The sequence below is a fragment of the Chamaea fasciata genome, unplaced genomic scaffold (assembly GCF_029207755.1).
Source record: "Chamaea fasciata isolate MVZ Bird 193981 ecotype frontalis unplaced genomic scaffold, bChaFas1.0.hap1 SCAF_9, whole genome shotgun sequence".
In the NCBI taxonomy this organism is placed as follows: domain Eukaryota; kingdom Metazoa; phylum Chordata; class Aves; order Passeriformes; family Sylviidae; genus Chamaea; species Chamaea fasciata.
The window spans coordinates 788,992-808,227 of record NW_027094094.1 but is presented as its reverse complement, the minus strand read 5'-3'; the positions used below and the strand labels follow the sequence as shown (position 1 = coordinate 808,227).

Sequence of the window (19,236 nt, the reverse complement as noted above, 5' to 3'; positions counted from 1 at the left end):
TCACCAGGAACCTTTTAATTTAAATATATAAAACATGGTCTTTTGGCAAACATTCATTTCCTCATTAAATAGGGTAAAATCACTGAAGGGAAAGGCATTGCATCAGTAAAAACCAAGGAGAAGCCACCCTGCGGTGCATCTGCCCAGGGCTGGGGTCGGGTGCAGGTTTCTGTGGGACAGGTAAAGCCTGTGAAGCGATGGCTTGCAGTAGGTACAGCAGAGAGCTTGCAGGAACTGCTGGGGGTTAAATAAATGTCCTGGCGAAAGCAGCTTTTAGTAGGCACTAAATCCAAATTCTACCTCTCAACTAGACAAACCGATGGAGTTTTACCCACGTGCTCACCTCCTCCCGCTGTGTCTCAACACCTTCCGCCTCCCCTCGAAGTGAACTAAGCAACAAGGACCACAGGACACCGCGCCCCGGGGCGGTGAGAGCCCCTGGAGTTCCCGGATCGCTCTGTCAGGCCACTCTAGTCTGGGCTGCTCCCTGCCCGCGGGGGCTGCAGGAGCAGGGACATTCCCTGCACAGGCACGGGAGCGGCGGGACGGGCACGGCCCGGCACAAGGGCTGCTGAAAGCTGGCACTGAGCTAAACACGGAGCTGCTCTAACGCTCAGGTACTTCACTACAAAGCACTAAGGGACATCACGGCATCTGCCACGTGCTCGAGGGCTTGATCCAGCGGGGATTGATCCAGAAGGCTCGATGTGACACGGGAGCTCCAGCGTCTCCCTTCCCATCTTTAGACTAAACTAGAACAGGACACGGACAGGACACACACACCACGGCGCCACGACCCGCTCCCCTCCTCTGCACCTCCTGCTCTCCGGCTGAGTGTGCTCCGCTCCGCCTCCACCATCCCGGGCCTCTAGAAGGTGCTGCTGGAGGCCGTGGTGGTCAGGCGCCTCCCGATGTAAATCCTGCGGGTCAGGGACAGCTCCCAGCCCGTGTGTCCGCGCAGGGAACGCTCCCCGGCCGGGCCACAGCCTCTGCAACTCCCTCGGGAACCGGCGGGAAGGGAACTGCCCCGGGGCCGGCCCCGGAGAGTGTCCTTTCCTCCGGGACCCCTCCCCAGTCCCGGAGAGTGTCCTTCCCTCCGGGACCCCTCCCCAGCCCCGGAGAGTGTCCTTCCCTCCGGGACCCCTCCCCAGCCCCGGAGAGTGTCCTTCCCTCCGGGACCCCTCCCCAGCCCCGGAGAGTGTCCTTCCCTCCGGGACCCCAACCCAGCCCCGGAGAGTGTCCTTCCCTCCGGGACCCCTCCCCAGCCCGGCCCCAGTGAGTGTCCTTCCCTCCGGGACCCCTCCCCAGCCCCGGAGAGTGTCCTTCCCTCTGGGATCCCTCCCTATCCCCAGCCCCAGAGAGTGTCCCCTGCTCCAGGACCCCTCCCCAGCCCCAGGCCCAGCACTGTCCCCAGGCTGATGTGGGAAGGAAATTTCCATGGTTTAATGGCCTCAGACAGTCACACGGCCCCCATCCCTCCCAGGAGGGAATTTAAAAATATATTGAGTAATTGAGAATAATACTAAATAATTTTAAATCTGTCTGTGGAATTTTAAAATCTATTCAATGTTAGTTTGTTTTTTTTTTTTTTTCTCTGATCTCCTAGTTGTGAGATTAACAGTCTCATCTCCAGTGGAGCCAAGTGTTGTGAGACTACAATTCCAATACAGAGAATTCCTCATTTCCCTGCCCCTCAATTGTTCTGAGAAATTCCCAACCAGGGAGAAAATCAGAAAACTTCAAGCACCCAGCAATTCCACAGGCAGGAAGCACCATCTCCCCCCTTCAAAGAGAAAAGTTACTCTTCTCTTGGACAAAGAGAGAATTGGGAATCAGAATCAGGCCACAATGAAAGCAGGTAAAAAAAAAATCTACTCTTTTTTTTCCCAATGAAAGCTTACCCCAGTCCAATGGCCAGCAGGTGAGAGAGCAGCAGGGACGGGAGGAAAACCTTCAGGAACTCTGCAGAGAATATCCCCCCTTTCTTCATGACGCTGGTGTTCCTCATGCTGAGCGTGGCTGTGCGCCGGGGGTGTTTGAAGAGGAACTCCCTGGATGTGGGGAAGGCGGGTGAGGGCTGTGCTGAGCTGGAGCGGCGGCAGGAGCCGTCCCAGCAGGGCCAGCACTCACTTGGGGGGGATGTTCTCGGGCCGGCTGGACCAGTCCCAGATCCAATCCGCGTTCTTCCTCAGCAGCCGCTCCACCTCCCTCCTCCTCTCCAGGATATCCTCCTCAGACTGCAACGGGAGCCACAGCTCAGCCTGAGCCTGCGGGGCTGGGAGAGCTCCTGCCCTGCAGCAGGAACACGCCCCGCTAGCCCCGACTCCTCCCCACCCCTCCCCATGCCCCTTCTGGGAAGGATTCACATCCCATATCAATGTGGGGAGCGGGGGGATCCATCCTCAGAGTGGGCTGACAATGGCAAAGACCAAATCCCGTGTCCCATGTCCCACAGCCCATGTCCCATGTCCCAGAGCCCATATGTGTCTGAGACAAGGCTGCCCTGGCAGTGAAATCCCAGAGCCCAGCATTTAATCCTCATGCACAGACCCAAAACATCCCCAGATCCCAGCCCTGATGGGCACTGGGCACAGGGATCCCTGCTCTATCCCAGCCCTGATGGGCACAGGGATCCCTGCTCTATCCCAGCCCTGATGGGCACTGGGCACAGGGATCCCTGCCCTATCCCAGCCCTGATGGGCACAGGGATCCCTGCTCTATCCCAGCCCTGATGGGCACAGGGATCCCTGCTCTATCCCAGCCCTGATGGGCACTGGGCACAGGGATCCCTGCCCTATCCCAGCCCTGATGGGCACAGGGATCCCTGCTCTATCCCAGCCCTGATGGGCACAGGGATCCCTGCTCTATCCCAGCCCTGATGGGCACTGGGCACAGGGATCCCTGCCCTATCCCAGCCCTGATGGGCACAGGGATCCCTGCTCTATCCCAGCCCTGATGGGCACAGGGATCCCTGCCCTATCCCAGCCCTGATGGGCACAGGGACCCCTGCTCTATCCCAGCCCTGATGGGCACAGGGATCCCTGCTCTATCCCAGCCCGGATGGGCACAGGGATCCCTGCTCTATCCCAGCCCTGATGGGCACAGGGATCCCTGCTCTATCCCAGCCCTGATGGGCACAGGGATCCCTGCTCTATCCCAGCCCTGATGGGCACAGGGATCCCTGCTCTATCCCAGCCCTGATGGGCACAGGGATCCCTGCTCTATCCCAGCCCTGATGGGCACAGGGATCCCTGCTCTATCCCAGCCCTGATGGGCACTGGGCACAGGGATCCCTGGGGATGTCACTGGCAGTCCCTGTGCAGGTCCTGGCAGGGAACAGCAGCAGTCCCTGGGTCCTGGTGGCAGGCAGGTGACCCTGGCAGGTGTGAGCTGGCAGAAGCAGCCCCCAGCCCCAGCCCTGGAGCAGGGAGAGCACAAATGCTGAGTCAGGCACAGCTCCTGGCACAGCTCAGCTCCATTCCACACAGCCCAGGCCTGGGGATAAAAATAGATCCTGCTCCCAGAATTCCAACTGCTCTCCATGCACACACACACACAGGATGGAAATAAAACTGTCCAGGCATCCTGATGGAAATAAAACTGTCCAGGCATCCTGACGGCTTTCTAACTCGGGGTTATTTGTTCTCAAAGTCTAAATAATGATCCTTAAAGAGCTGAAGGGTGTTTCTGACAATATAAAAATAATAATTTCCAGTAATAATTAACTTGCAGTACCACATTTTGCTAACCTAAAGCTGAGTCCCTGGAGTCTGGCAGGAGCTGTAGAAATGATGCAGAAAAATTCACTTCCTTGAAATACTTCCTTCCTCAAAATGTTTAGTAAGCTATTTTTTTCATATTGAAAGCTAATTTATTACACTGAAGACTTCAGATTCCAGCCTGTCACCCTGCAATGAGCCCCGTATTGATTAAATATGGTCAATGTGCAACCTTTCCCCCACTCTTGTTGCAAATGCGTTTGTTCATTTTCCCTGCAAGGTAAACAAACCTAGAAAGTGAAATCAGAAAGAACAGGGAGTTTTCCAAAGCAGCATGCATTCAGGTTTGGTATTAATTGTTAAAACACCTGGAATCAAAGCTATGGCAGGGCTTGGAAACTGTGTCTTCTTGGCTGCCATATTTAAGTGGCTCTAGAAATTCTTGCTGCTGTCAAAATAACTTCTAAAATTCCTACTGAATTGGTGGAGGTGCATTTCAGCATTGGTGGGGGATGCAGGAAATGTCAGCAGCCAAAGGGAGAGGGGAAATCCTTCTCAAAAAGTCACAGACATCCCCAGGTGTCAGAACAAACCAGCCTGGACGTGCCAGGGTCACTGTGAGCTGTGCAAGTCTGTGCTCCAGCAGCTGCCCCTGCCAGCCCCGGGGCACAGGGAGGTGAGCACCTTACCTGGAAGCTGTTCTTCTCCCCACTGCTGTGGCTCTCTATCTCCAGGGCCCTGTGGCTGTCCTGGGGGGTCTGGGAGCGAGGAGGGCTGCAGGGACACAGAGCACAGGGAAGGAGGAGAAGTGTCTGTGACACCCTGGGGGCTGGCTGGGGCACTGGGGCCACAGCACGGCCACCACGGCCACACCAGTCACAGCTCTGTCCCCAACTCCTGCTGTGGCACCTCCACAGAAACCATAGGCACCAAACCAGGACTGGGACTGGGGCTTGGATCCCCACAGGCCAGGCCAGGCAGTTCCAGGCCCTGCTGTGGAGCTGGAGTTTGGGTTTTCCCAAGCCCAGTTTAGGTTGGAGTCCTCCCAGCCCATCAGAGTCCAGCCAGTGCATTAACGGCTCTCCTGAGCACTGCCCAGGGCTGAGCTGTGTTGTGACACCGCTGGAGACCTGCTCAGGTTTCTGAGCTCACCTGCACACACCTGCACACACGGAAACACCCAGCACACACAGGGCACACCCCCCTCTGTAAATGTGTGCCCATATAAACAGCACACGGATGTAAATACAGCCAGGCAGCATCTGTCTCTGCCCCTGGGACACCCCAACGTCCCCAGGACCCCGTGGTGACCCTGCCACAGCCCCTGCTCACCTGTCACAGTGGGAGCTCTCCCTGGAGCTGCTCCTGCCCGACTCGTGCTGGGCATCCAGCAGGATCTTCTCCATGTCCCCGTTGTGGATGGAGGCTGGCACCTGCTCCTGGCTCCCCGCAGACCCCGAGCTGCCACTGCCGCTGCCGCTGCCGCTGCCATTGCTGCTGAAGTGCAGCTCCACCCAGGACCCTGCTGGCCACAGGGCACAGCTCAGCCCCGGGGCCTCAGGGTCTGCTACAGCCATGGGAGAGCAACGACCCCGGGCTCCTGCCCCTGTGACACTGCGGGGACACAGTGACACTGCGGGGACACAGAGCCAGCCCTGCCCCAGTGACACTGCGGGGACACGGGGTGACACTGCGGGGACACGGGGTGACACTGCGGGGACACAGAGCCAGCCCTGCCCCAGTGACACTGCGGGGACACAGAGCCAGCCCTGCCCCAGTGACACTGCGGGGACACGGGGTGACACTGCGGGGACACAGAGCCAGCCCTGCCCCAGTGACACTGCGGGGACACAGAGCCAGCCCTGCCTCCCAGCTCACAAACAGTATGGAATGCAAAGTGCAGGCAGCTGAGCTGGGAAGGCTCACGGGGCTGGGAAGGCTCACGGGGCTGCTCAGTACACTGTGTTTCTCTCTGCACACACAGACCTTTTACTTTGGGACATACTCGATTTTTATTTATTGTTCGGCACAGGTGGCAGTCAAAACAATCTCAAGGAGTTTTGCTGCCAAAGTTCAGTTATTCATTCACTGCAATTATTTTGGGCTCCAGGGCCCGGGGACTGTTCTGTGCAGCTTTTTTCGGTCCCATTTGTAGGTGTTGCTGTTAAGCAACAGCGGCTGTGTGGCAATGGCTGTCATGGGTTTGCTCCTCGCGGTATATTTAACACGGTCACATGGGCTTTGTTTTCCTAAGGGAGGGAATAACAACTCCCCCCTGGGCAGGGACAGCTCACTGCGGGGCCGGAGCTGCTCCCTCCCCCACGGAATCCTGGAATGCTTTGGGCTGGAAAGGATCCCAGATGCCACCCGGTGCCACCCCTGCCATGGCAGGGACACCTCCCGCTGTCCCAACCCGGCCTTGGGCACTGCCAGGGATCCAGGGGCAGCCACAGCTGCTCTGGGAATTCCATCCCCACCCTGCCGGGGAACAGTTCCTGCCCGATCTCCCATCCAGCCCTGCCCTCCGGCACTGGGAAGCCATTCCACGCGTCCTGCCCCTCCAGCCCCCCAGAAATGAGCTCAGGGAACAGAAAACACCTGAATTACACCAATGCCAGAGGAATCCCAGGGTGGGACAGACGTGGGATTCCCGGCCACAGCAGTGCAGAGGGAACAGAGCAGTGAGGACAGGGGGAATTCCCTGGATTTTGGGGAGGGATGGCTGAGGAATGAGCAGGGAAAGACAGAGACACAGCTCAGGGACCAGAGGAACAGCTGGAGCTGCAGGGGCCCTGCCAGCCCTCCCCAGCTCACAGGAATGCAGGCGGGGCGAAGCCAGGGCCGGGGATCAGCGCGAAGCAGGAACGACAGAGCAGCAAAGAAATCCCAGATATCCTGGCTGGGAGGAGACTGAGGGCTCCAAAAACAAACGGGAACAGCGCAAAGCCAAACTGCCTGGCGTGCACGAACAACACGAGTGTCTCCCTTCTAAACACACAGACCACCACAAAACCGGCCGGATGAAAACGTTCCAGGCCACCGAGTTTGGGAGAGACGCTTTTCCTCAAAAGCCCCGGGCCTTCCCAGCTGGTTTGTTGCTGTTTGGGTTTGTTTGGGAATCGTGCCCTCCCCGTGACAGTGCCGGGCATGTGTCAGGGAGGGTGTTCAGAGCCAGACAAACCTTCCTCACCCTTTCCCCCGAAATTTATGGAAGCTCAAGCTGTTACCAAAGAACGACCAAAACCCAGAGCTCAAATGAAGGCTTTATCTGCTGAAATCCTGCTGGGTCCAGCCCTGGGAACGCAGGATAAAGCAGGGAGAGGACTGGGATCGCAGCAGCAAGAGGACAGCAGATGTGGTTTACAATTTTCCTTTTTTTTTTCCTTTCTCCTTTCGGGCACTCCTCAGAGCAAGGCTGTGCTGGAGCACATGGAACAGGCTGTGACATCATCGTTTAGAGATAAAAGCAGCTGTGTTTTTATGAAGCTGGAAATACAAACAGCCCAAAGCCCACGAGAGGCGATGCGGCCCGGCCAGAGGAGTCCCGGGGATGGAGTCGGGACAGAGGGGTCTGTCACGATATCCCAGCCCAGGACACACGTGCCAGCACAGGCCAGCACTGCAAACTACCGGATCAGCACCGGAAAGCTTCGTTTGCTTAAGATACACCTTCCAACGCTTGAGATTAAGGAGGAGAATTCCACAGAGCGATGAGAATGTCCCCTTAAATCGCTACAACCACCGCGTCAACCGCCCTGTTTGCGCCTGCACTGGGATCTTCCCCTTTCCCGGCGAATTTGGGGCTGATCCCCGCGACACCCCCGAGCCGTGCCCACAGGCACATCCACCCGGCCTCTTCCCCGGGGGGACAAGGGGGGCTGGAGGCGCACTGCGGCGCGCACACCACGGCATCTCGCACCCCGGCAGGTCCCCGCGGCCGGGCAGAGGCGAGAGCCGCCCCGGGCCGCAGCGCCCGCTCCCCGCGGCCTTACCCTGCAGGTTCTCCTCCTGAGGGCTCTGTCGCGACATGGCCGGCGGGCGGCGGGGCACGCACTGACCGCCCGGCGCCGCCCGCCCGCCCGCGGCGCCGCCGCCCGCCCCGTGACGTCAGCGCCGCCCCGCGCGCCCATTGGCCCGTCGGGAGGGGCGGGGCGGGGCTGGGGCGGGGGGGGGGGCGCGCTCCCTCAGCGCCCCTCAGGCCGCCATGATGGCCGGGGGGGAGCGGGGCCGGGCGGGGGTACTGGGAAGGACGGGGAAAAACGGGAAAAAAATGGGGGAAAACGGGATAACGGGGTCGGTTCCCGCTGCACATCCCGCGGGACATCCCTCGCCCTCCCGCTCTGTGCCCGCTGAGCGCTCCGCACGGCCCGCCGGTCCGCACGGCGCTTCGGAGTCCCGCACGTCGGGGATTTCACAGGATTCAGCTCCGCTTGGAAAAACACAGCCTGGCTGCCGAGCCGGGCCCGACAGCGAATACCCCGCACCTGGCCTGGAAAGTGGTGAGAACCACAGAGCGGCTGAGTTGGAAGGGACCCACAAGCATCATCGAGTCCGACTCCTAGCCCTGCGCACAACAGCCCCAAGAAAGTTAATCAGTAATAACAAATAATAAATAAATAATAAAGGATAAATCTTCTCCTTTTGGTCTTTAACTGGCGCGGTGCCATCAGGGCTCTCGGCAGCGGGAGCCACTTAACTTGTGTTGTCATTTGAAAGCAGATACTGATTTACTGCTGGGACTCTGTAAAGACAAATGCGCAAAAGCTGATTTTATTTGGCCAAAGTATGAACTCAGTTAAAGCATGCAGGCTTTTTTTTTTTTGTCTTGTCTGGAGTTGTTTTCACTTGTGCCTTTCCGCAGCCGAGTCCCAAAGCCCCAGTGAAGCACATCGGTGAATGGTGAGTTATTGCACTAGTGAGGAATACTGCCTCACGACCTTCCCAGAAGGACACGGTCGGGATGCGATGGATGTGGGCATTGCGCTCCGTCGGGATGGATAAAGAGGAGGAACGGAACCAATTCTGTTCGAATAAGGAACTCGGGCAAGGATTGTCCACGGCAGAACAGAGCAGTTTTATTGGATAACTGTGCGAGGAGCGGGCTCCCCGTGTCTGTGCGCTCCGTGCTGATGGCGCGGTGCTCTGCTGCTCTCTGCCGCCCGCCGGCCGCGCCCAGCCGGGCACCGACACCGGCGGGGTTCCCGGGGCACCGCCGGTTCTTCCTGCCGGCGATGTGCTCCTGTCCCCGGTCAGCTGTGTGAGGAGCCGGGCACCGACACCGGCGGGGTTCCCGGGGCACCGCCGGTTCTCCCTGCCGGGAATGTGCTCCTGTCCCCGGTCAGCTGTGTGAGGAGCCGGGCACCGACACCGGCGGGGTTCCCGGGGCACCGCCGGTTCTCCCTGCCGGCAATGTGCCCCTGTGCCCGGTCAGCTGTGTGAGGAGCCGGGCACGGACACCGGCGGGGTTCCCGGGGCACCGCCGGTTCTCCCTGCCGGCAATGTGCCCCTGTGCCCGGTCAGTGATGACCTGGCTGTGTGAGGAACGGGGTCAGCACACGGCAAGGGCTGCCTGGCTCAGGAGGGGCACAGCGATCATGGAATCACAGAACCCCAGAGGGGTTTGGGTTGTGAAGGACCTCAAAGCCCATCCAGTGCCACCCCTGCCATGGCAGGGACACCTCCACTGTCCCAGGCTGCTCCAGCCCCAATGTCCAGCCTGGCCTTGGGCACTGCCAGGGATCCAGCCACAGCCTCTCTTTCATCAGTCATTGGGTGAATGCCTTTATTTTCACGTAAAATTTGATGGCAAAAACTTTTGGGTTATTGACAGAAGCTCACAGTGCTATGATTAGGAAAAATTGTGAATTTTCCTGTTGTAGGACGAAGCCTTTGAAAGTTTATTGATTTGTTGCACTGCAATCCTCTGCACAGCTGGGAATCGCTCTCATCTGATTTACTTGCATGTCACAGAGCAGTCATGTATTGATTAATTCCATTTAAGCCGGAGACAGGGACCCATCTCCTCCACAAACTAACAAAGGCAATGACTTGGGTACAGAGTCACAGGCAGTGCTCAGACAGCTTCAACTTTGTGTTTGGTTTGCAGCCTGTGGCTGACATGCAGGCTCAGCCCAGCTGCGAGGGACAGATATTTCAGGCACTGCACAGAAGTTGTTTGTAATCCCAAACTGGTGATAAACTTGCATTCGTTTAGAAATGGATAATATTCACTGATGTTCCTTTGGTTTCTTACTAATAAGAATCAAAGTAATCATCCCACTTCCTAGCGGCACAGGATGAGAGAGTGGGAATTTCAGGACTGACTTGAGAAAATGTGCTTACAACTCCCTGCCAGGAGGGAACAGCCAGGGGGTCGGGCTCTGCTCCCAGGGAACAGGGACAGGAGGAGAGGGAACGGCCTCAGGATGGGCCAGGGCAGGCTCAGGGTGGGCAGCAGCAGGAATTTCCCCATGGAAAGGGTGCTCAGGCCTTGGCAGTGCCCAGGGAGGTTTGGAGTGCCCATCCCTGGAGGTGTCCCAGGAATTCCTGGGGGTGGCACTCAGAGCTCTGGGCTGGGGACAGGGTGGGGACAGGGCACAGCTGGGACTTCATGGGCTGGGAGGGCTTTTCCAACCCAAACGATTTGGTGATTCTGTGACTTTTCAGAGGCTCAAACCCCGCTGAAATCAGAGCACTCCCTGTCTCCATCCCACCAAGGGGTTTGGTCATTAACCATGGGTGTATTTTATGCTGAGCTTTGCTTGGAATAAGGTTCATCATTAACCACCCAACTGCTCTTGTGTCCTTCCCGAGCTGCTGCTTGCCCAGGCTGCTGACATGGGACAGTGCAAGAGGTCCCTGCTAAAACCAACCCCAGACTGCTGCTGGTTTGCTTTTCATTCTTACCGTGGAAGAAACTGACCACTTCCACTGTGAATCAGAAAAGCAGAGCGTGAAAATCCTTTCGGTTCTTCTTTACTTACTAACTCCGAGTTTTTAAAGTCCATTCCCGTTTCTGTACAGCTCGGCCCATGGAAGTTGCCAGAGGAATGCTTGCCCTGAGCACTTGCCAGCTGAAAAACAAACCCCAATTCTTGGAGTGATGCAAGCCACTGCCAGGCTCTTGCTGCAGGTCACTTACAACACTGCCTGTGACGTGACTCGTTCTGTTTACAAACTCCCACAAAGTGTTGCAATTCAGCCCTAAAAATAGAAAGCGGTTTTGTTTATCCCGGAGCCGTTGTTGTCACAGCTCTCAGAGCCACAGCCAGTCCTGTTGTCTCCAAGTGCCACTACAAGTCCCTTTGGCAAAGGATAATTGAACCGCCGAGCGGGGAACAGGCGGCAGGAACACAGCATTGGTGATCCAGAAAAATAGGAACAAGTTTCTGAGGAACCTGGTTAGCACTCACGTGTTTTTTGTCGTGCACAGTTGTGAGCTTTGGATGAGAGGAAAACGAAGATTTTTCAATGGAAAATTCCAGATATTTAGCTATTGTTTAAGGGGAAAAAAATAACAAACCCAGAGCCTCCTTTCTGAAACTGAAACTGTGCTCCGGGGTGGGCTTGTGCTTCCCAGCCCTGCACTCCGATCACTCTGTCATTCCTGTCAGCAGTTCAGGGATATACACCGGGAACAGTTCCCAGTCTTCTTCCCAGTCTTCTGTTTCTCACGTCAGGAAGACGCAAAATCAAACTGTGCCCTATATCCTATTTGCTTGTAGAGAACTTTGTGGTGTGGGGCTGTTCAAAGTATCTCGTACCCAAACGCATTTGTTTTATGCACATTTGTGATTGATTTCTGAAAGGGGAATTTTTAGTGGGCCAGTGAATATTGACAATGGATATTTCCTCAGGTATGAGGAGTATGGGACACAGCACACTGGGGGTTACAGACCCGCTTTATATCCACGTGTTTTAGTCCTCAAATTGAACTTTACAGGGCCTGGGAACAACTCCTGCCTTTCCCCACCTTCCCAGCACTGCCACGGGACTCCAGAGCATGCTGGTACCCAGGAATGCCATCCCTGTGAGAGATCCTGTGAGAGATCCCGGCCCTGCACTGCCACAGGAGTGGATTCCCATAGAACGCGGACCTGCTGCAGTGAGGCCAGAGGAGCCCCTCTGCCCTGGAGCCAGGCTGGGACACCTGGGGGTGCTCACCTGGAGAGGAGAAGCTCCAGGGAGAGCTCCGAGCCCCTGGCAGGGCCTGAAGGGGCTCCAGGAGAGCTGGAGAGGGACTGGGGACAAGGGATGGAGGGACAGGACACAGGGAATGGCTTCCCACTGCCACAGGGCAGGGCTGGATGGGATCTTGTGCAGGAATTCTTCCCTGTGAAGGGCTGGGCTGGAATTCCCAGAGCATCTGTGGCTGCCCCTGGATCCCTGGCAGTGCCCAAGGCCAGGTTGGACATTGGGGCTGGAGCAGCCTGGGACAGTGGGAGGTGTCCCTGCCATGGCAGGGGTGGCCCTGGGTGGGATTTAAGGTCCCTTCTAGGCCAGAAGAGCCTGTGATTCCATCATTCTATATTTTGATCCCATCCCCTTTGCTTGGAGGAAGTGCAAAGCCTGGTAGCAGTTTTTAAATCCAAACATCCTTGAACCCCCCCCTGCGCTTTCAGCAGTGCAGCCCTGCTCAAGGAGCAGCTACTGAGGGTCCCAGCTGGGCTGGATGCGGAGCTTTGGCTTCCTCAGGAAGCTGGAAATGGATGGAAATGCTGATCCTGGCAGGGACAGCACCCGGAGCGCCAGGGGAGCGTCCTGGCAGGGCTGGGGAAGGGAGGGAGGGCTCTGGAGCCCAGGAGCAGGGCTGGGATCGGGAAGGGAGGGCTCTGGAGCCCAGGAGCAGGGCTGGGATCGGGAAGGGAGGGCTCTGGAGCCCAGGAGCAGTGCCCATCAGCGAAGGGAGGGCTCTGGAGCCCCGGACGGCGCTGACGTGCTGCCGGAGCTGCAGTGACTCCGCAATGGCTGAGGCTGCCGGCGCTGAGCTCATCCCGCCGCCCCGGAGCGCCCGGAGCCCGCAGCCTGCCGGGGAAACCTGTCCTTAGCTCCTCCGACTGCTCGCATCCGCCTCGGGGGTACGTGGTGAGCACATTTTACTCTGCGCTTGGGGGGGTTTTAGTATTTTTTTTTATTATTATTTTGTTTTCCTTCTCTGTCCTCTCAGCGCTTCCCTGGACCAATCGATGCATCACTCCTCGTCTGATCCCACTGTTCAGAGGACAGAGAGGGAAAACAGAAGCAGATGCAGCGGGGATGGGTTATTCTTTTTAGCCTTTTGCGGTGTGAATGGTAAAAATCGCTCTAAATGTGCCTGCTGGAGCAGCCGACAGGTTTTATCTGGAGTGCAGCGCAGGCAGGGGCTCCCTCGGTGTGCGGCCTCAGGGAGTGAGGTTTCTACCTGTGCTCCTTGATTAGTGCCTACCTGTGCTCGCTAATGAGCGCCTGCCCATGCTCCTTAATTAGTGCCTGCCTGCGCTTATTAATCAGTGCTCACCTGAGTAATGTGTCTATAAATATGGACATAATGTGGGATAGACAGACAGACAGGTTTGTTGCTGCCTAAAGGCTCCATTTTCCGCCGTGTTTTCATCCTGTGTTCGAGGTTCTTTCCGTGCCCTGCCTTCGGGGTGGGTACAGCCATGGCTGTGATTTGCAGAGCTTTGCTCTCGGCTGCCAGGAAGGGGATGGCTCTGCCTGGCACCGGGGCCCTTCCTGCCCTGTTTATTCCTCGGGATTTTATGGAGCCTGTGTGGTGTGTGATGCAGGGTCAGTGGTTGCTGCTGGATCTCCTCTGCAGCTGTTGATGTCGGTGTTTGGGGCCATGCACGCCCCGACGAGTTGCTGTGACAAATAATCTGTGTCAGTGCTCACCGAGGAACTGATCGGGGCATTTCCTGTTTGCTGAACCCTGTGCGCTGCGTGTCTCGGATCTGCTTCCCACGGCAGTCCTGTCCCCACGGGGAAATCATCCCTGGCAGTGCCCAGGGCCGGGCTGGACAGGGCTTGGAGCACCCTGACCTATGGCAGGTGTCCCTGTCCATGGTAGGGGTGGAATGGGGTGAGCTGTAAGGTCCCTCACAGCCCAAACCACTCCGGGCTTTTCATTCTATTCTGTGCTATTTCACCTAAAAAAAAAGAAAGTTCTTTCTCTTTCCCAGCTGCTTGCTCCCTCAAGTCATTTTAAATGTGATTTATCTCATCCGGATTCCTCTTCCTTTCAGTTCACGGGATGCCTCTACTGACACTGCTAAAAATGGAGAGAGAAATTAGAAAACACATTGGAGCCGGGTTGACTTTGCCTGTTATTTCACACGTTGTGGTACAGCCAGAGAAATGCGTGCGGTACAAAATAATAATTTCCCGGCGAGAAAGAGTCACAGCTGTCAGCCTGGGCTCTCAGCTGACATGCAGCATCCTTAACCCGCCACCTCTCTGCACTGGGGCTCCTCTCTCTGTCTGAGGGCTGGCTGGGTGCTCCATGGATGCTCAGAACCTGACAGTGGCTCAGGCGCTGGTGGGTTACTTTGCTTCGCAGGGGAATTTCTGCCCGGTTGGTGTTGGCTCTTGGCAGCTTCCTGCCTCACAACCCCTTGCTCTTCACCTGCAAATATCACACTGGTGGGAATTTTAGCGTCTGCAGTGGTGATTAAAGGAGGAGTAGGAGGCCGCAAGGGTGGCCTGACCAGAGCACAGTGCGTTTGTCACCAGGGCCCTGCTGGAGAAAATAACACCTCACTTGAATAAGTCTTCAAAGAATGTGCTGAAGGCTCATGGGTTGTCTTGACAAATACCAGTCTGGGCTATATTTGTGGAACTGTGTGCCTGTAAATCCTTCCCTTGGTGTATGCTCAGTTGTCAACACCTCCCACGTGGTGAAGTTTCACCAAGTTTCCCAGTGCGCTGTCAGTTTACATCAAGAGTAAAACTTTGCTTCACTTTTTTTTTTCCCCCCCTAAAATGCATCTCTAAAATATTACTTTTTATTGCAGATGGCTTGAATTCAAAGCAGCATCAGCAAGTGAATGTTAACAAGTGAAGGCCTTTAAATAATGATCTTTAACATTTTCCCTTAAAACATGTGTTCTCAGCTTGTCACGTTCTGTGCTGCAGCTCCTCATGTATGGTCAGGAGCAGAGGCTCAGCTTAAATGGAAAAATAATTTAAAAAGCAAGTCCTGAAAATTTTACACATCCCAGTTGACTGAGATGTAGGATTTGACCCCATCCAACCACTCTGGGAGCGAGACTCCAACAGCACTGAACAATTTGAAGACACGTAACAGCATTTGTATGAATACATTTTATGGCAAAAGCAGATTAATATTAGCCAACACACCAGAAATCCAAACGAAATCACTCGTCTTTGTCTGCCCCCAGTGGGCCAGGTGCATGAACGTGCATGCAAAGGAGAAGAGAGCTTCCTCCTCCCAGAGCATCGAGGGCTGGCTGCTGGAGTGGCGGAATGCTCATCCATTTCTAGCACTCATTTAACCTGGAAAGCTCCTTCCTGAGTTCCCTTTGCAGTCACAGCCAAACGCACCGTGCCCAGATAAACCCCCAGAGGTCTCAGGAGCTGAAGAGAATCCTGCAGAAATGACTCTAATGGGGAATGACATCGTGGCAGATTTTTGAAAATCTCCTCGTTCCCGTGCAGCCCCGCAGTTCTCTCCAGGCACACGTGATCAGGGATTTGTTATTCACTGCTGGTGCAGAACCGAGATGAGGGTTCAATGGATTTCATCTGTGGAGCAGAGGCAGTGCCTGAGGAGAGATTGCTGGGAAAGGCTTGACAGGATGTCTGGAGGATAAATGGCTTTCCTCAAACGCACGGGCCAGCAGCAGGGTGTGGAGCCTTGGCTTGCCTTAAATCCAGCAGGGATCCTGGGGCTGGAGCTATTGCACTGGTGCTGTGGTCATTCGACCTTGACAAGGTCATGTGCCATCAGGGACTCTTTAAAAGGGGCACTTTAGGCTGCAGAAAGTGTCTTTTCCATCCCCTCACCTCACGCTGCTGCCTCTGTTTTCCCTGTTGGTGGTTCCAGCTCCGCTCCCCCAGCCTGGAGGCATCACTGCCCAGGGCTGGCCTTCCACCCCACTCTCCCTGGGATGGGATCGTGGCAGCCTGGGATGGTCTGGGAGGGTCCTCAGAGCTCATCCCACTCCTGGAACCATCCAGGTTTCACCCAGCATGAGGCACAAAGGCACGAGCTTTGACCAGACTGTGTTCAACGAGTTTGTCACAAGCATTTGTCAGGTCAGGGCAGCAGTCAGTGGCCACAGTGATGATTTGTTTGCTCTCAGGGCTGCTGTGCTTTTCTCAGTGTCACTGAGATGATCTCTGTTGTGCTGGTTGTCCCCTCCGAGCGCTGGGCTCAGGGTACCCTTGTGCTGGGTTTGTGACGCCTGGTTATGGTGCAGTGGGATGGTCTTGAAGGAAAATTTATTGGCTTGACGTGTAGTATAAAAAAAAAACTGGCCAACACTCCGTGGTCAAGATTTGTCCTTTCTACCCCAGATAATGCCTGCAGCGGTTAAAAGCCTTTTCTCTCCGATCCAAATGCTTTTGGGATTTCTGCTGTGGCTACTAATGACTAATTAAAAACTTGCTGTACTGGTAGATCCCAACTTTTCCCTGCCTGGGCTCTCCATGTTCCCAGCAGTCACAGAAGGAGGCAGGATGGATCTGGGGTTTGTAAGGCAGCCCTGGAAGGCGGCAGGATGGATCTGGGGTTTGTAAGGCAGCCCTGGAAGGAGGCAGGATGGATTTGGGGTTTGTAAGGCAGCCCTGGAAGGAGGCAGGATGGATCTGGGGTTTGTAAGGCAGCCCTGGAAGGAGGCAGGATGGATTTGGGGTTTGTAAGGCAGCCCTGGAAGGAGGCAGGATGGATCTGGGGTTTGTAAGGCAGCCCTGGAAGGCGGCAGGATGGATTTGGGGTTTGTAAGGCAGCCCTGGAAGGAGGCAGGATGGATCTGGGGTTTGTAAGGCAGCCCTGGAAGGAGGCAGGATGGATCTGGGGTTTGTAAGGCAGCCCTGGAAGGAGGCAGGATGGATCTGGGGTTTGTAAGGCAGCCCTGGAAGGCGGCAGGATGGATCTGGGGTTTGTAAGACTGCCCTGGAAGGCGGCAGGATGGATTTGGGGTTTGTAAGGCAGCCCTGGAAGGAGGCAGGATGGATCTGGGGTTTGTAAGGCAGCCCTGGAAGGAGGCAGGATGGATCTGGGGTTTGTAAGGCAGCCCTGGAAGGCGGCAGGATGGATCTGGGGTTTGTAAGGCAGCCCTGGAAGGAGGCAGGATGGATTTGGGGTTTGTAAGGCAGCCCTGGAAGGAGGCAGGATGGATCTGGGGTTTGTAAGGCAGCCCTGGAAGGATGCAGGATGGATCTGGGGTTTGTAAGGCAGCCCTGGAAGGCGGCAGGATGGATTTGGGGTTTGTAAGGCAGCCCTGGAAGGAGGCAGGATGGATCTGGGGTTTGTAAGGCAGCCCTGGAAGGCGGCAGGATGGATCTGGGGTTTGTAAGGCAGCCCTGGAAGGCGGCAGGATGGATCTGGGGTTTGTAAGGCAGCCCTGGAAGGAGGCAGGATGGATTTGGGGTTTGTAAGGCAGCCCTGGAAGGAGGCAGGATGGATCTGGGGTTTGTAAGGCAGCTCTGATGCTTCCCAGAGCTGCTGGGAGCACCTGCAGGAGCCCGCAGGGCTGGCCCCGGGGCTGGGGCAGCCTTGTCACCAGGGGGGAACCCTTTAATGTCTGTGCTGCCCTGGGAGGACTCCTCACACGGTTTGGCACTTCCACCCTTGCCCTGTGCCTGCTCTTTCCCCGGTGTGGGGTGTGAGGCCCCTGCAGCTGCTGCTGGGGGAGCTGGGAGGGCTCCTGGCAGCCCCAGCCCCAGCTCAGCCACCTGCCCTGCCTCTGCCCCCTCACCTCTGGGGAAAGGGGCTCAGGGGGGAGCTGCAGGTCGGGCTCTGCTCCAGGGAACATCGACAGGGGGAGAGGGAAGGGCCAGATGAGGCTCAGGGTGGGTACTGGGAAAGGTATTTCATGGGAAGGCCTGTCCAGCCCTGCCACAGGGCTGTTCAAAAAGCGTGTGGATGTGGCACTTGAGGACATGGTTCGTGTGGCCTGGGCTGACATCTGAACCCGGTGATCTCAGGGGTCTTTTCCAGCCAGGACGATTCCGCAATTCCCTGATTTAGCAGCAGAGTCGGAGACAAATCACAACAAGCCTTTGGGACAAAGGGTGGCTTTTGGGTTTAGTTTCCTCTCCTTTCCTGAATACACCCCTGCTTCCTCAATTTGCACGTGCAGGAATTCCAGCTCCACATCCCTGAATTTGCACTTGCAGGAATTCCAATTCCACCTATTGCCAATCCCAGTTTGTAGGGACAAAACCAGCCCTGCCAAAGCTCTGGACTTTGCTGGTTTGCAGAGTCGCACTGGAAGGGAATCTCATTAGGTTTTACCCCCGTAGGACACGCTCAGGCGTGGCAGGAGTTCAAGGAGCTGTTGCTTGGCAGGTGCCCCTTGTCACCTGTCAGCCACCCAGCAGGCTGACCTGCTCCCAGGCTGAGGGAGCTCTGCCAGACAACACTTCCTGAACAAAAGGAAGTTTTTGCTTCCTTTGGTCCGGAATTCTTTTGGTTTTTAAATTCCCCTCTTACTGAAATGTCAGCGTGCGTGTCCTAGGACTGACACGATTCTGGCCTGATAAGGTTTTACATCCACAAAATGAGTGAAAAAAACCCAAAAAAACATAGTGGAGAAACAAGCAGTGCAGGATGTCATGGATAGGAAGAGGAATGGAAAAGACAGGAATGCTTAAAGCCTTCCTAGGGCTGTCCTGCAGGAAACAAGAGGTGGGTGTGGATGCTGAGACAGGAACAGCAGGGGCACAGGGGCTGGTGTCAGAGTCAGCATCAAGAGCAGGAGCTGACAGATACATAAACATACATTTGGGGGTCTTTTGCCCTCAAAGCTGTTTTTTTGGTGTTTGGGGGAGAGAGGTTGGTGGGTTTTGTCATTATTTTGTTTGCTCAAAGGGAAAATAAGAAATGGGAGTGTGTGAAATGAGTTTCCTCAGCAGTGCCCAGTGCCCAGCAGGATCCCAGACTGGTTTGGGTGGGAAGGGCCCTTAAAGCTCCTCTGATTCCACCCCCTGCCGTGGGCAGGGACACCTTCCACTGTCCCAGGTGGCTCCAAGCCCTGTCCAAGCCTGGCCTCGATGGCAGGAGAGGCTCAGACTCAGTCTGGTACTGACAGAGGTGACACATCCCAACCCTCAGGGGAGCAGGAACCTGAACAAACCCCTTGGAACACCTGGGGCGAGCTCTGCGGCACAAAGCTCAATGAAGGACTTGTGTAAGTCTGGGGGGAAAGTCTTAGTGTAAAGCTTTGTTCTCCTCCTTTCCCTGTGAATTCCTTGCCATTATGCCGTTCTTCTTCCTTCCAAGAGCTGGGCTGGGGTTTGGATGTTTTACTGTGAGAGCAGTCACAGTTCCGTGAGGGGAGCAAGTTGTCGGCTA

At 56.1% G+C, this 19,236-nt stretch overlaps 2 protein-coding genes across 2 annotated transcripts in view; one reads left to right on the top strand and one right to left on the bottom strand.

The window, feature by feature from the left end:
- BNIP3 (BCL2 interacting protein 3) lies at positions 1-7,808 on the bottom strand. The gene is made up of 6 exons (XM_066190691.1): positions 7,712-7,808; positions 5,052-5,241; positions 4,409-4,493; positions 2,131-2,237; positions 1,902-2,051; positions 1-920 (listed from the first exon to the last, which is right to left on the bottom strand). The coding sequence occupies exons 1-6, from the start codon at positions 7,746-7,748 to the stop codon at positions 869-871; spliced, it is 621 nt and encodes a 206-aa protein (XP_066046788.1). The 5' UTR covers positions 7,749-7,808; the 3' UTR covers positions 1-868.
- A 4,760-nt stretch (positions 7,809-12,568) lies between these two features.
- The window catches only part of JAKMIP3 (Janus kinase and microtubule interacting protein 3), a 64,821-nt gene continuing 58,153 nt past the window's right edge, over positions 12,569-19,236 (top strand). Inside the window, 1 exon segment of the mRNA XM_066190690.1 lies at positions 12,569-12,796. The gene's annotated coding sequence lies outside the window, so the exon portion shown is untranslated.

Coding starts and splice junctions, on each gene's coding strand:
- BNIP3 (XM_066190691.1), bottom strand. CDS start 7,748: ATGTCGCGACAGAGCCCTCAGGAGGAGAACCTGCAGG. Junction 2,052..2,130: donor CCCGAGAACATCCCCCCCAA/GTGAGTGCTGGC, acceptor CCCCACATCCAG/GGAGTTCCTCTTCAAACACC. Junction 921..1,901: donor CTGCTGGCCATTGGACTGGG/GTAAGCTTTCAT, acceptor CCTGACCCGCAG/GATTTACATCGGGAGGCGCC.